Source organism: Borostomias antarcticus (genome assembly GCF_949987555.1).
Source record: "Borostomias antarcticus genome assembly, chromosome: 1".
Taxonomy (NCBI): Eukaryota; Metazoa; Chordata; class Actinopteri; order Stomiiformes; family Stomiidae; genus Borostomias; species Borostomias antarcticus.
The window spans coordinates 50499265-50514485 of record NC_140234.1 but is presented as its reverse complement, the minus strand read 5'-3'; the positions used below and the strand labels follow the sequence as shown (position 1 = coordinate 50514485).

At 41.1% G+C, this 15221-nt stretch overlaps 1 protein-coding gene across 1 annotated transcript; it reads right to left on the bottom strand.

Moving 5' to 3' along the window:
- Positions 1–1737: 1737 nt before the first annotated feature.
- On the bottom strand, positions 1738–13496 carry LOC311307386 (P2X purinoceptor 5-like; the record flags this gene model as incomplete). The annotated part of the gene is made up of 12 exons (XM_084436181.1): positions 1738–1825; positions 1923–2005; positions 2314–2379; positions 2636–2729; positions 8440–8573; positions 8731–8872; positions 8949–9029; positions 9312–9408; positions 9704–9779; positions 12787–12858; positions 13008–13158; positions 13360–13496. 12 exons carry the CDS (start codon positions 13494–13496, stop codon positions 1738–1740), a joined length of 1221 nt encoding a protein of 406 aa, XP_084292307.1.
- Between the last annotated feature and the right edge of the window lie 1725 nt (positions 13497–15221).

The following is a 15221-nucleotide window of genomic DNA, read 5'->3' as shown; positions in this document are numbered from 1 at the left end:
TGGTATTATTTTTTCTGTGTTGATGCTGTAATAGAGAAATTCAAATCTTTCTCCATTATTTTTTCAAGACATACCCTGGCTATCTTTCCTCTGTCTGGTTTCCCTCCTGTGTGGACAAAATGGTGTTTTGTGTGGGTCATGTCATGTTGACTCAGAGTTTTCACCACCCTCTACCAAAGATGGGACTGTTTTTCTCTTGTCATCTGATACTGTTTAACGGTGTGTATGCCTGTCCTTTAAATGTAAAACAGTTAATTTGAATAAGTTCTAGTTTTATATTCTGCAAAGACCTTCAATAAAGCTCCAGCTCTGAGGATGATGAAGAACCAAGGCATTTGCTCTTAATTGTTAATAGTTAAGAATAAAAATCAAAAAAACAATTCTATAGAAACCTATTCTTGAATAATACTGGTCGAAGCCCACGTTTGATAACTTAAAGTATATTTCTAGGTGCCTTTCTAATGGCAGTCTCTGGTCTGGTGGACATATGACAACTTGTCATGTACAGTATCTCTGTACCAATGGCTGTGAATGGCATTTCATCACAATGTCAGACATTTACCAGTAGTTTTATTGGTCACAATATGAATTTGATAAGATATAATACTTGGATGCTGCAGTACAGAATATTTACATTCATTTACAGTACATTGTATCAGCCCTCAAAACAAACCGTACATCTGCATAATGTGCATTGATAGAACATCATCCTTCAAATTAACCTAACAGTTTCTGATTGGGCAGTGTTTTCTTTTATTTATTTAAGGATGCTAGAACACAAACCTGAATATTACCCACCAGGACATGCACGCCTCCAGGGCCCGAAGCAGGCAGAAAAGATTGTAGCTGACCCCTCCCACCCTGGTCACAAACTATTTGAATCACTTCCCTCCGGCAGGAGGCTGTGGACCATCACAACCAAAACCTCATGGAACAAAAAACGTTTCTTCCCAACTGCAACTGCCCTCATCAAGGCACGAGACCCCCACTCACATTCTATTTTGTACATTTCTGTAGATTGTATTGTAGTATTGTATTTGCCACTTCGTAATTGTATTTTGCACTTGCCTGTCTTTTCTTGCACCGTTTATTGTCGTGCGCAGTACGTTTACTGTAAATTTAACAGTAAATACTCAATCATTCCCTTTTTGTCCAAAGGCCTTCTTCTTCTCCTCCAAAAGGTGAAGTTAGCATGTTGAAAAGCTCCTCAATGGCATTATAAAGTTTAATCAAACTAGCTCACCATTTCAGTCAGATTTGTTTATAGAAAGCAACTCACTCCCTTTTATGGGATTGTAGCCAGTGTTAGTTTATTCCTCTGAAAGGATGACCAAGAAGAGCTGCTGCCATACAAATAATTAGGACAGTGAGCAGACGCCATGGTGTAGAAGTATCTGCTCATCAGTTATATTTTATTATATTCTATGCCTTTTTGCCTTATTTTATTACGCAAAGTTGAGTCGGCTCTGAGTCTAAGATTTGCATTACTGATAATGATGCTGCATTGTTATTGAGTATATAACAAATTAACTTGAAACAGTTGGTATACTTCTACTATGACAACTGGAGATAGGTCAGTGAGCAGATGACATAGTGATCAAAGTCTGATGATAGGCTACTGCCTTGGTGCTGCTACTGTACAGTAAGACGGCAAGTTGATAATTATGTCTCTGGTGACAGGTCAGAGATGGTGATTATGGCTCTGGTGACAGTCAGGTCAGAGACAGGTCATGGTGATTATGGCTCTGGTGATACGTCAGTGAGCTGTTGCTGTTCCAGTGTCTGTTTTGTGTCCTCCGTTTTGCTGAGGTTTCTCTTGTGATTGCTGTGGAAGGGAACAGAGCAAATAATTGATTTTCACATATTCCAAAAACATCAAAAGAATATTCAAAACATCTACATATCAACGTGTGATGTTATACCTAGCCACTTCAAACTTTGTCTCTCTGTAGAAGTCACTCTTCTTCATGAGGTAGAGCAGAACCATGTCACAGAGGAATGCCCCCTGTAAAGTCCTAGAATACTCACTCACTCAACTTAAATCCAAGAAGTAACCAATGTGTTTACATGCATAGTATTTAAAGGTAGTTGTCAGTAGGTGCTGTGTAATTGTTAAGAAGGTACGCAATGTCCTATATCTGTCAGGACTGTATTTACTTGTACATACTTGTGTAATAACACTTTAACGGCCAGGCACCTTAATTGGTTTCGTGATATTTGCCATTTACCATCATAGTCCATAAAAATGCATATGAGAAATACTTTTTCGATTCAGGTCTGGAGTAGAAAATAGTGGTGTTGAATAATACTTACAGCACCCATCAAAGCAAGACCTGAGCCTATGTTGATAACTGTAGGAATTATGTTGAACTTCCCAGCCTGTACAAAACAGCAGGAGTACAATAAATTACAAGTATCCAAAAACACCAGGAAACAAAATGGTCACAACCTGATACCTTACTTGTTTATTCATCCCTTGAAAAGAGCAAATAACAGTGGTAAAGGTGTAAATTTCAAGTTTAGTTCAAAGTTTAGAATTCCCTATGTGTAAGCAAGAGCAGCTTCAGCATACAGTAAGTACTATGATTATATCTACCACTAAAACATAATAGGGTTAAACACTATTTCCTCATACCTTTCCATGCACCATGATATCCAGGCGAATGCCGTACACTTTGAATAGGGTTCGGTAGCTTTCCCCCACAGCATTTTTGTAATAGCGAGCATGTCTGTGATGACAGAACAAAGAAATGTCAGACTTAAAGCAATACATCGCGATATTTGGACCTTTACAAACATGTCTGGTGCTAATTCTCCAATTAGATTCACTAAAAGTAAGCTGAATCGTCAAAACTGTCTACTCAGAAAGATAATACTTTGATATTTATTACCTTTTAAAACTTGCGCCCCCAGGACGCAGCATTCAGTCGAAGTGCGCATGCGCAACGTTGTGCTTAAACAACACAGTAGTAGCTAACAATTCCGGCGTCTATGGATATCATGCGTTTTTTAGCTCAATGATATCATGGCGGAGGTGAGAAAACCGAAGCGAAACATCACAGAGGAAGCCAGAAAAAGAAAAGACAATCTGATAACTTTACGACAGTACAACAGTGCACTTACTCGCAGAGCCTGTGGGGGCGCAGTTCCGAGAAAACCAGAGAAAATGCTATGTATTGCTTTAAGGGTCATAAAAGTTAAATCCTTGAACTTTACTTTAGCATTGAAAAGGAAAATCTTTCATATCAAGTATTGCAGAATGGAGAACGTTCATATACAACTGGGTATTTTGCACTGAGTTAAGTTGCTATGAGCTGAAATGTTTTGTTGTCTTGCTGTTTGGATGAGAGGCATGTCATGACGCTGATTAATGGCTCCTCTCCCCAGCCAGTAAGTGGTGCGAGGATGGGATGCACCTACTGTATGCAGGTCTGATCAGCCCGTTGAAGAGGTGCGAGTAATCTACCTCACAGATATCCTTAGACTGAAATCTCTCTTTGCTCGATAGTTTCTTTACTCCTGGACTTTTATTTAACATGTATATTTAAGTTTTAAGCTATAAGAGCTTCCTAGTGGGTAGTGCTGCTGAATGGCATTGCCTTTCCCAAACCCATTTTTCTTTTGTTGAAACTTTTGTTTGTTTGATTCAGCGTGTAGCTTTCTGTGTTTGTTCCCTTTTGAGCGACAGCATTGGGTGGGGAATATAACAATGGTGTTTCTGTCTGGTTTCTTGGTTTAAATCGCCTGGGTTGGGTTGGTTTTAATAGTCGCTCTGTTTGCTTGCACTCAGGTTGAGTTTTAGCCATGAGGAAAGGAATAGAGGGAAATATTTTGTTGTTTGGAAAGTTGCACAAACAACCCAATACATTACCACAATATGTCTGACAAATTTCATTGACTCATCCAGTTGGAAAGATATACAGATAAGGCATATCTGATCACAATTGTGGAGAAAGCCTTCAGGTCACCTCCGCCACTGTAAAGAAATACATTTTTGTCATGCTCACAGCTTTGTTGGTGGGAAAGTTAATTGTTCCTGAGGAGAAGGAGAAACATTCTGTCTGCAACAGCCTCACAGCCTCCCGGCTCGACCAAATTATGTATGCATGAGCTGGAGTGGCAGTTGGCAACTGAACAATTGGCAGCTGCAGAAAGAGAAAAAGTCAGCATGAATGTGAACAGGATAAAAAAAGATCAAAACAAAACGAGGCAAAAATGCAAATAGATTTAAAAAGAAGCAAATTAGAGCTAGACCGGGAGAAAATGAGACTAGAACATGGAACATGAGGCTGGAACATGAGACTGGAAATTTTTTTATTTTATTGATTTATTTGTCAGGGACAATGCACATTAAAAGACAATAAATCATGGGTACAATAAATCATAAATGAGCCAGAATTAGCTAAGATGCTAGTTTTCATCTGCTGTCCCTGGCCAGATGTTAAAAAGACAACCTGAACTAGGGCTGCGAGCAGCAGTGAGCCCCCCTGCCCCCCCTATAAAATCGCCCATGTATGTAGGAGTTATGAGGACTTCCTGTAAGCAGTAGGTGGCGCTATAAGTATGACTCAATGCTGACACACAGATGTGTTCAGGATGCAACCTTCATGAAGCGTGAGCAATTTGGTTTAAATTGGATAATGTATGTAGGAGTTATGAGGACTAACTGTAAGCAGTAGGTGGCGCTATAAGTATGACTCAATCCTGACGCACAGATGTGTTCAGGATGCGACCTTCAATCAACCCTGAGCAATTTGGAGTAAATGGGATAACGTAGGTAGGAGTTATGAGTACTTCCTTTTTCACCAGTAAGTGTGACTGAATACCGACACATAGATGTGTTCAGAATGCGACCTTCATGAAGCGTCAGCAATTTGGTGCAAATCGGATCGGATCGCAAAAAACGTATATCATCAAAGGGGGGAAATACTACAAATATGCAAAAACATTTGGCCACACAGCATGCGATAACTTTGCAGGAATGTCCCATTTTTGATGCGCTCCGGAGTGACGACAGCAGCGCAGCTAACGTTAGTGTAGTCGAAGGTAAACTCCTCCAGAGTCCCTGTCTATTGTGTTAGTGCCATTTATTTAATTGTGTAAACCAGCTTTCACTATATGAATAATCTCCATTTCCATCCATGTAATTTAGATGATAACGTTCAGAGTCAGGCTCGTGGTAGTCGGTCTGGGTCAGAAGCTACTTCTTGTAGAAGTAGTAGAATTGTTAATTCTCCATACAGTTGATGGTTGCAGACCTACTCAGGTCCATTTGGACTTCACTTGATTGTATCTGTTGCCAGTTGCCGCTGCTAGTTTTATTTTTGTCAGCTCAGCTCATATACCCTTTTTAATTGGAAGGAGCATTGTAATTTCTACTAGTAACATGTTAAGACTGTTATTGGATTTAAAATTCCACAGAATAATTCGTTTTATTTATCTTTTTGTATAGAAAAATACTGATTTGTTTGTCAGTTTTATTTTTTGTTCAATGTGAATACACCTAAAAAAAACAGCACTGTAATTGGCATGTTCAAAGTATATATAAAATAAAATTAATGTTCCCTGTACTCTTTTGCCCAATGAGAATCGATAAGAGAATCGATAAGGAATTGGATCGATAAGCAGAATCGAAAATGGAATCGGAATCGCTAAAATCTTATCAATATCCATCCCTAGACAGGACAAACGATTATGACAGGACAAAACAGTTGACATGATGGCAATAGGAGTATCAACTGTATTGTGGTGTACATGTTTGATTATTGTTGATGAGCCATGATTTCAGGTGTGCATGGAACATGGAACATGGAACAAGAGACTGGAACATGGAACAAGAGACTGGAACATGGAACATGAGGCTAGAACATGAGACTGGAACATGGAACATGAGACTGGCACATGGAACATGAGGCTGGAACATGGAACATGAGACTGGAACATGGAACATGAGGCCACAAGGGTAAAGAGAACAGAAGATAAAGCATGCCATTATCAGCCCACACAGAGGCTGAGTTTTGGGATCTGTGGCGTGGATAGTGGCGTGGTGGCAAGACTCTGCCCCCTCGACGGGGGCTGTGGACCCCTCTATAAACCCTTTATACACATTTGAATTCTCTTCACTTACATAAACAGACAGTGAGTGTGTGGTCTCTGAAATAATAAAGAAATATAATGTATAACTAACAGCAATACTTACACAAATAAACTAAAATAATAAAGAAATATAATGTATAACTAACAGCAATACTTACACAAATAAACTAAATAGCCTAACTCAAATACTCATTGAATTGCTGAAACTGAACAAGGAACAGTCTATCTAAGCCTGTTGCTGCCCACTGAACAAGGAACACTATCTAAGCCTGTTGCTGCCCTCCTGTGGCCGAAAACGGTAAATGCTCTTGTGGTAGCAACATAGAACTGCAGGTTCTCGGACCACTGCCTCTTCTGGTAGCAACATAGAACTGCAGGTCAACCCCAGGACAAAGGCATTGACGACTACTGGGCATTTGCTATTCTAGCTGCGAGGCTGGCCAGCCACGCACAAAAAGTTGCAAATTGACGAAAAGATTTGGCTATACCTAAGAATCTCTCTCCCCACCCTCCAGCCTGTGGGCCCTCATCTGAATTTGACTAAGGTTGGAATAACAGACTCATACTAACCTGACACGCACACAGCTGTCTGGGAAAGCTTAGTTGGAAGCCGAAAATGGCAGGCAATTTCGAAAATACTTGACAGGTGATTGGATGAACTATCCATCTGTCACCGTCTATTACAGCCAACTTCAACCAATCAGATCAACAAACTGTCGTGCCTGTGCCTGCTGTGGGGGGAATGTAGGTGCCCGCTGGTGCCACGGACTAGAGCCCCCAAGGGATATAAGGGTCCTTTCTGTTGTGGCCTGCGCTTGGGTCAGAGTTCAGTGTATAGAGCCCGCCGCATAGTTGTGGATAATCTATTGGACCAGTGTGATATTTATGGTTTACAACATAGGCTACTTGGTGTTGACAGGTGCATCACAATTTATTTTAACCATAATGACAAGGATTTTATTGTCCTAAATGTGTACACACCCTATGAGTCTTGTGATCATGAGGATGAATATCTTAATAGGCTTGCATATATCCATGCCTTTATACAAGATAATACTTCCTCTAGTGTGTATTTCATTGGTTCCCTTTTGAGTAGGGTTGTGTATCGTTTCAATTGTATCGATTCCAATTCCAATTCTCCTTATCGAATCCGGTTCTTATCGAATCTCGGTTCTGATTCCAAAATTTTTGGGAGAGAAAAACTATTTAAAGAAAAAAAAATTGCCTTCTTATATTGGCAGTATAATCAGTCAACTGTCAAGACAGGAAGGTTTCCTTTGCCCGTCATTTATTTAAAAAAAATATCACATCACACTTCACACTTTTAAGGAATGATATCACACTTATAAGGAATGATCAACAAAAACAATATAACAAAAACAAAACAAACAAAAATATATTAGAAGACATCTGTTATAGGCCTAGCCTGTCCCTTTTAAGGAGGGGGTTTTGTGGGTATCCTAGGCGTAGCCTACGTTGTGACATTACTAAGCCCACCGGTGTTTTTGAGGATGGTGGCGCGCGAATGTCACCAAGAAGAAGAGCTGCATTTTCGAGTCCGAGAAAAAGTGACAGTCCAAATAATTATAGCTACAGCTCATGAGTTCCATGCCTGTGCACAATTCTGTGGAGGATAATAAAGCTGTGTTCAAGAAAACGCCAACTTTGCCCCCGGTATTCGGGGGCATTTCCCTCAATGGAGTTATCAGTCACTTTAGCTAGTTAGCAATGAGCCATGTCAGTGCTCCTAGCTAAGGCTTGGAGCTAGCAAGCTGAAAGGTAACACATAATTCGTTTCCCTTCAATATAAAAGGCGAATGTCAGGACACCTCAATTCATTGGTATTTTGTAGCCTAACGTTGCCTACCTGAGCGCCTTGGGAGCAGTGTAGCGTTACTGCTGCTGCTAGCTGATCTATCTGGGGCATGTTGGCTGGGAGAGGGAGACCTCAACACATCAAACACGGTGCATTCTTTGATATTCACCCCGTGTTGTGTGAGTAAATGCTTCGCCATGTTGGATGTGCTTCCTCCTTTGCAAGAGATAGGTTTACTGCAGGTGTTGCATTTTGCTGTATCCGTATCTTTTTTTTTTGTATAGCTCAGCCACACTTTGGAACGTTTACTGCGGTCAGCCATGGTGGTGTCTCCTCTTATGTGCTCGACTACTGCGCGTAACAAATGACTTTCCTGTAAAATGACTCGAGTCGGGAGAAATGCATATGTCTTATCGAATCCACGGTTCTTGGAAATTTAGAAACAGTTCCAAATTGAAACCGGTTCTCGATACCCAACCCTACTTTTGAGTGTCAATATTGGTATCTGCCTCTGGCGTTTAGGTTACCTGAAGTAAAATCCTGATAAGATGGAATTGTTGGCATTGATGTCCAGGCGAGTGAAGCGGTACTGTGGATGGCATTTAGAGTAGCCCCTGTCAAGGTCACAGTTCCACTCTATCAGAATTCCAACTGAACCACCCTGAGAGAGAGTACAGATGAGAGTGTTGTCTAAACTAGATTTTAATATAAATGATCAGTAATCAGACAAAAGTGGTAATTCTACATTAGATTGATCTTGAACTATGTTTAACACTGTAATAAGTGTAGAAACATTAGAGGTAGTGGGCGAAACTCACCATCACGGCCATGTCTTGGAAGCTGTGTCCAGCTCGGCTAGTAATGTCTCCCAGACGAAATATAGGGCAGTAGGGGTGGAGGTCCTCATCATACAGGCATGTCTTCAGATAGGAGTCATTAGATGTGTCCAGAACATTGGATCTGAGAATCACAAACAGCATATTAGAACACCATTGTAGATCATCTATACATATGTGTGTGTATATACTTTATTTACTTTGAGAAAGAAAATTTGGGAAAACTGATGAAATTCTTGATGAAAATAGTGAAGTTCTCAGCTTTTCTTAATATGGGCCCCCTGTAATAAAATAAACAATATTAATGAATATCCTAACACACACACACACACACACACACACACACAAACAGAAACATATTGAACTACATGTTGTTTCAAGTAGTCTACTAGGATTTGATGATTTAATTAAGTGAGTATATGTAGTGAGCATTTGAGTGAGAGTGAGAGTGAGTGAGTGAGTGAGTGAGTGAGTGAGTGAGTGAGTGAGTGAGTGAGTGAGTGAGTGAGTGAGCGAGTGTGTGTGCGTGCGTGTACAATATGTATTTGATTGTGTTTCCTTACTGTGTTATGGAACTTCTCTCTACAGGACACCAGCCATATATTTCACACGTACCAGTCGAGTTCCTATCCTTTTTCAAGCACCGGCCACTCATAACTCCTGCAGCATTGTAAAAAAGGTCTCAGTCAATGTGGAAGACTTAAAGACGCAACCCGCAGTCCCAATTCTTGTAGAAATGACCATTGTCCCAGCAGGGCGGCATGGAAGGGTATGTCTTATAGTACTGGGCTTAATTATCTCAAACTACTTATTTTGGAATATGTTTATGTCATAGAGGACTACTTTTTAAACATCTTATCCTGTGGCCACAGTGGACAAACTGGTCAGACTGCTACTTTATTTCGATATAATTTCATTTAGATTTTTAAAATCAAATTCAATATGTGTTTCCTACCATGGCCAGCCACCACCACCTCTCCCTCCTCACAGTCCTCATTCCCTCTGCATTGGCCATCCAACACCTTGGAGCTCTGAGGACAAACACCATACCAGCTGTGGTTAAATACTGAGACTTTGACCTTGTTCAGTAGGTGAGTTGTAAGACATGTTGGACCTTGACCTAGTAAAACCACAATAATAAGGTAATAGAGAGAGAGAAATATCACAATGGCTACTCAAGTGTAAACAACAACATGAACATTGTTCTGTATTGAAACAGCAGGCCTTGTTCGGGGTTGTCAGTCAAAGTGGGACTGTTTACATATCAGGGAGCTCCTGTATGAGGAGTTATATAATGTGACTGATGGAACACGCACTATGAGAGGGAATCGATTCGAGTATGCTTCTTGTGGCACATTTCGATTACATAACAATTGTCCCCTAATACCATCACATACATGAAGTCTTATCTTGAAGGTAGAACTCAGAGAGTAAGGGCAAATGGTGAGCTATCCTCTGCCCTTAGCTGTGGTTTTGGTGTCCCCCAGGGATCTATATTGGGACCGCTGTTGTTAAATCTCTATATTAATGATCTTCCGTCTGTATGCAATGAGTCTGACATCCAGATGTATGCGGATGATACGGTCATTTACTGTATGTTCATGCAGCAACCAAGCAGCAAGCTGCAAACAAGTTAACAGCGGCGATGACATCGGCCACTGAATGGTTGACTAACTCATGTCTGCATTTAAACACCAAGAAAACTGTTTGCATGTTTTTCACAAAGCGGTTGATGAATACCGTATCACCTGATGATTATGTCACAGAAGAAAAGTTGACAGTCGTGTCCGAATATAAATATCTCGGAATAAAAATGGACTCCAATCTTACATTTAAAAAACAAATCAAGTCAATAGTAAACACCGCAAAGTTTCACTTATCAAACTTGTCACATGTCACATCAGAAACTCACTGTCAACAAAAGCAGCAGCGCTGTATTTTAATGCTATTATGATGTCACATCTGTCATACTGTCTGACTAGCTGGACACAAGCCTCCTGTACAACACCAAGATCTGTACAGGTAGTTTACCCTCAGGCTGTGAAAGTACTAGACAGGAAAACAAACAACCATCATCATTGTCATAGCATAACAAATTAGAATCTACTGAGCTGGGACAATTTTGTTGAATTCAAAGATGCCTGCCTTACCTATAAGATCCTACATGGCTTGGCTCCTCCCCCCTTTGTACTTTTATAAAACAGAAAGCATCTACTGACAGACATACCCGGTCTGTTGGTAGAGGGGACTGTGTAGTTCCAAACAGGAGGTCTGCTTTTGGTCAGGCAGCCTTTTCTGTGAGAGCAGCCCACACCTGGAACAGTCTGCCAACACGGCTCAGGGAGTATGAAAGATACATTTCTTTTAAAATAAACTTAAAATCTTGGTTGAGAGATGGTCAAGTGTGCGACCATTTTCACTGAGGGGTTGTAATGTATTTTAATGTATTGTAATGTATTTTATCAGCAGGCTTAGTAACCTACTGCTTCATACTGTGTTTTAATTATTGTAGTGCTCATGACACCTGCCCCAGAGACTATGTTTGAAAATTAGCCAATCTGGCTAAACTGGCATATTTACAGAAATGTTCCTTAATACAGTATGCACTGTCTCTGTATTTTAAACCAATGAACTAAACTAAACTTGATTCTCGTAGATTCTATAGATTTTTAGTGACTTGGTCCCATTTTACTGAAGTAACAGTAAATGATAGAGATTTGAAACATTTAATGATTACCAAAATTTGTACTTGGGGGAGAAGCTGGAATCCTTTCCCCTGGGACCCACATCCTCTGATGTGTGTCTCGCCATCTTCTCCTCCAGCAGTCTTAAAGCTGCAGTATGTAAGTTCTGCGCTATGAGTCCAGCGGTGACCAGAAACACACACACACACACAAAGATGAAATTTGATCTCTGCCTTTGACCCATCCATGATGTCCTCCAAGGGCAGCCAGGAGCAGTCCAAGTGCTCAGTCCAAGTCCTGGTGAGAGACAGGACTGAAGACCATCTGTTCTCCTGCATGTTTTTCATATTTTTCTATGTGAAGGGAAACTGAGTGAGCAAGGGGAGAACAACTCCACACAGAAAGGCCCGGGAGATAGCCCATGCTGCAATCAAACTAAGGACCTTATTGCTGTGAGGCGACAATGTAGCGCACTGAGCTGTGCCACCCATGAGCAATTTGGGGTTCAGTGTATTGCTGAAAGACACTTCGACACCGTGCTGGGAGCTGGGATCAAACCAGGGACCTTCCGATCCCCAGCTGGCTGCTCTACCTCCAGAGCTACGTGCCGCCCCAATCTCAGGCTTTATGGGTTTTGTTACCGATAAGCCATAGAGGAATGCCCCGTGTTGCTGATTCGCTGTCGCTGCTCAGCACGCGTGCATACTTTGAACCAAGTGTGGCCACACCTCCAAGCTTTCTCCTCCCCAATCCTCTGGGGTAGGGATAGACCGATTATTGGCCTGGCCGATATCATCAGCCAATATTCAGCATCGGTATATTTTCAATCCAGTTGCCAATAAAATTAAATCATTTTGAAATGCGCTACTTTGACTTCTGTCTGTATTCACCACTCTGTGCTCTCATGCCATTTCCTTCCCACAGCACTATCTGACCAGCACAGGCTACATTTCTAGTCTAAAGGGCATTTCAACAAAGCATGTCGGAGTTTGTGTTATTCTAAACTTTGACAAGAATTTAATTTTCTCTGCAAATGTATATCGGTTCCAAATATGGATTTTCGGTCACCATGATTACTAATAATCGGTATTGGCCCTGAAAAAGTCATATTGGTCGACCCCTACTCTGGGGTCGACCCAACACCAAATTAGCAGTCTTCGAAGATGGTTTACACAGAGGAACTCAATCACCTATCTGTCTTGATTTATAATTGCAATATAGCAATATTTAAATGTGAACTTCTTACATACTGCAGCTTTAAGAGGTGAGTCACGAAAATATTAATTCAACTGCTATCTCATTGGGTGAAGGATGAGGTGGGAGTATCCTTCCAATACTGTGAACGTGTTCTTACCTCAGCACAGTAGCCCAACTTTTGGTTTGGCGTCTCTATAAAATTGGTTACAATGAAAAGAACTGCATCGCCCTAGAAAAAAGACATCTGTGTGAGACAACTGACATTTGTATAAGCAGCAGGTGCTTCTCAGTGCAGAGAGATACCTTACTGACACTATAATGGCTTTAGGTCTTATAGAACAGTGTTACAGTTAAAATCACACGTCAGTCTAATCTCACATGTGGTGGGATGACGTAGTCCTCAGGACCCCACACAAGCAGTCCAGACTGTGTGGTGTTAGTGATGGACACGCCCTTCAGTTTGGTAATCACAGAACTCTGGACAGATTCCTCCGTTTCTTGGTAGCCCTTCTTGGTCAAGAAAACCCACCTTTGAAAAACAGGGTGAGAATAAGAGCAATTTCCTCTTATGAGTCAGGAAATGTGGGTGTTCATCACACGTTAAATTCAATTCATGAATGCATTTGGACTCATTTAAAGAAGTTAGCGTCCAGAATGTGAGGCCCGCTCCTTAAAGTTACATTTATAAAATGCATTTATATAGTTGACAAATCAGTTTCGAGTCACTTACCCAATAATGTATCCAATGATGAATAATTGCACAAGTCTGTATAAAACACCAACTGTCTTATTCTTGGCGATTATATATTTTTCGGTCTTATAGTCAAATGAGGAAAGAAACAAGCCTTTCCAGTCAATCCCGGCCATTTTACCGCAGCGATATGGGTAAACTAACTGCAGACAGGTTATGCAGCGACGGTAATCTTCGGACCCATCTGCAGACACTGCGAGAACGAGTGCGTCGCAGCAATCCGGTGTCAGCACTGGTGCCCAAACGACCACTGAATGGCCGGGCATTGATTAATCACGCTGTCACCGATTTCGCCGTCATTATAAAGAGTAGCAATAATTGAAGGCCACTTGAACTTTTCATAACCTAGCCTAATCAAACTCCTCTAATTCAAATATGCCAACTCTGCATCTGACCGGCTGCTGTCACCCTCGGAAGCTTCCCCAAACCTGATTTAAGCGCGTGCGCGCTGTCTCAAATTAAGATTGCTGCCCTCTGCTGCTCATTGCAAGTTAATATAATTATAACATGGAATATGGAATGAAATAACACATTTTCAAGTCGTATTACTGTCAGCCAATAACTTTTGTCTGCGCCTCTCCAATATCGTTGGGAGGTGTGTCCTATTCATAGCCATTTCTGGGAGGTGTGTCCTATTCATAGCCATTTCTAGCCAACTGCTAATTAAAGGCCCACTGCAAGCCTACCTTAGAAGATGATTTGAAAATTACATGTCAAAATTTTGTTCAGACACTGAGAATTACAATACTCAACTTATGCTGAGGACAGAGGCCACCTGTGGTGATGCAATGGCAGGCTAATAGAATACAAAAAATGACAAAGTGTCATCTGTCATTTTATAATGAAAGCTGGGTAATTGGACAACTTGACAGTAGTTAGTGACATTAGAGGACTGTATTGCTACGTAAATTGAGGCTCCTCTTCGGCCTAAACATAGGCTAGGCTATTGGGTGCATGTGTAGCTCCACGTCGTATTTCTTCACTGTATTTTTTAGATAACATTACATATTTATCACACTTCAACTATATTTTTTACTTGTCCGATCAGACAACTACATGAGGCACTTGCGGGAGTTTACTGGTCCATGGGGAGCAATAGGCTAGCCTACCTGACTGATCTCAACATCATTCTACTTTCTGTTCCTCTTCAAATATTGCCATCTGGAAAATGTAGGCTTTAGGATCCGTCAGTTGTTATCAGCGAATGATAGACCAAATGGGCCAGAGATGGGCAGGAGCTGTGAGATGCTTCTGGCTGCAGACAAAATGGCCGACCTCCGCAAGAGGCGCCTCCGCAGTTGACAGGAAATCACGTGACCTCTGCAGTTGACAGGAAATCCGTTCTGTGTTTTGTGAGCATGCGCAAGAGGCACCTCCACAATTGACAGGAAATCACGTGACCGCCACAGTTGACAGGAAGGTCGTCTTCTTGTAGTTTTTTCGTGAATGACAGTGTGCTGTCAGATAAGAGAAGATATTTGTTGTTTGCGAGCTGCCATTAATTCCAGTGAAGAAGAAGATAAGATATTCTTTATTTATTCTTTATTAGTCCACTTGTTGCCGAGAAGCCTCTGATACTGCGACAAGGTAAGATACTTTAAAAGGTTTGTTGTCTTTTCTAAGGTTTTATTCGCAAAATGTGGGAAAATGACAAAAGAAAAGACAGTGGAGTGTCACAGGGCTATCACCAAGTTTATTGTCAAAGATTTACAGCCCTTCACAACAGTGGAGTCCAAGTGGTTTAGGTAAGGTAGGCAGACTTAGCATAGTATAAATCAAAATAGCTAATGGCTAGGTAACATTGCGCATTATGTTGCCTCTGGGTATGAAATGCACTATAC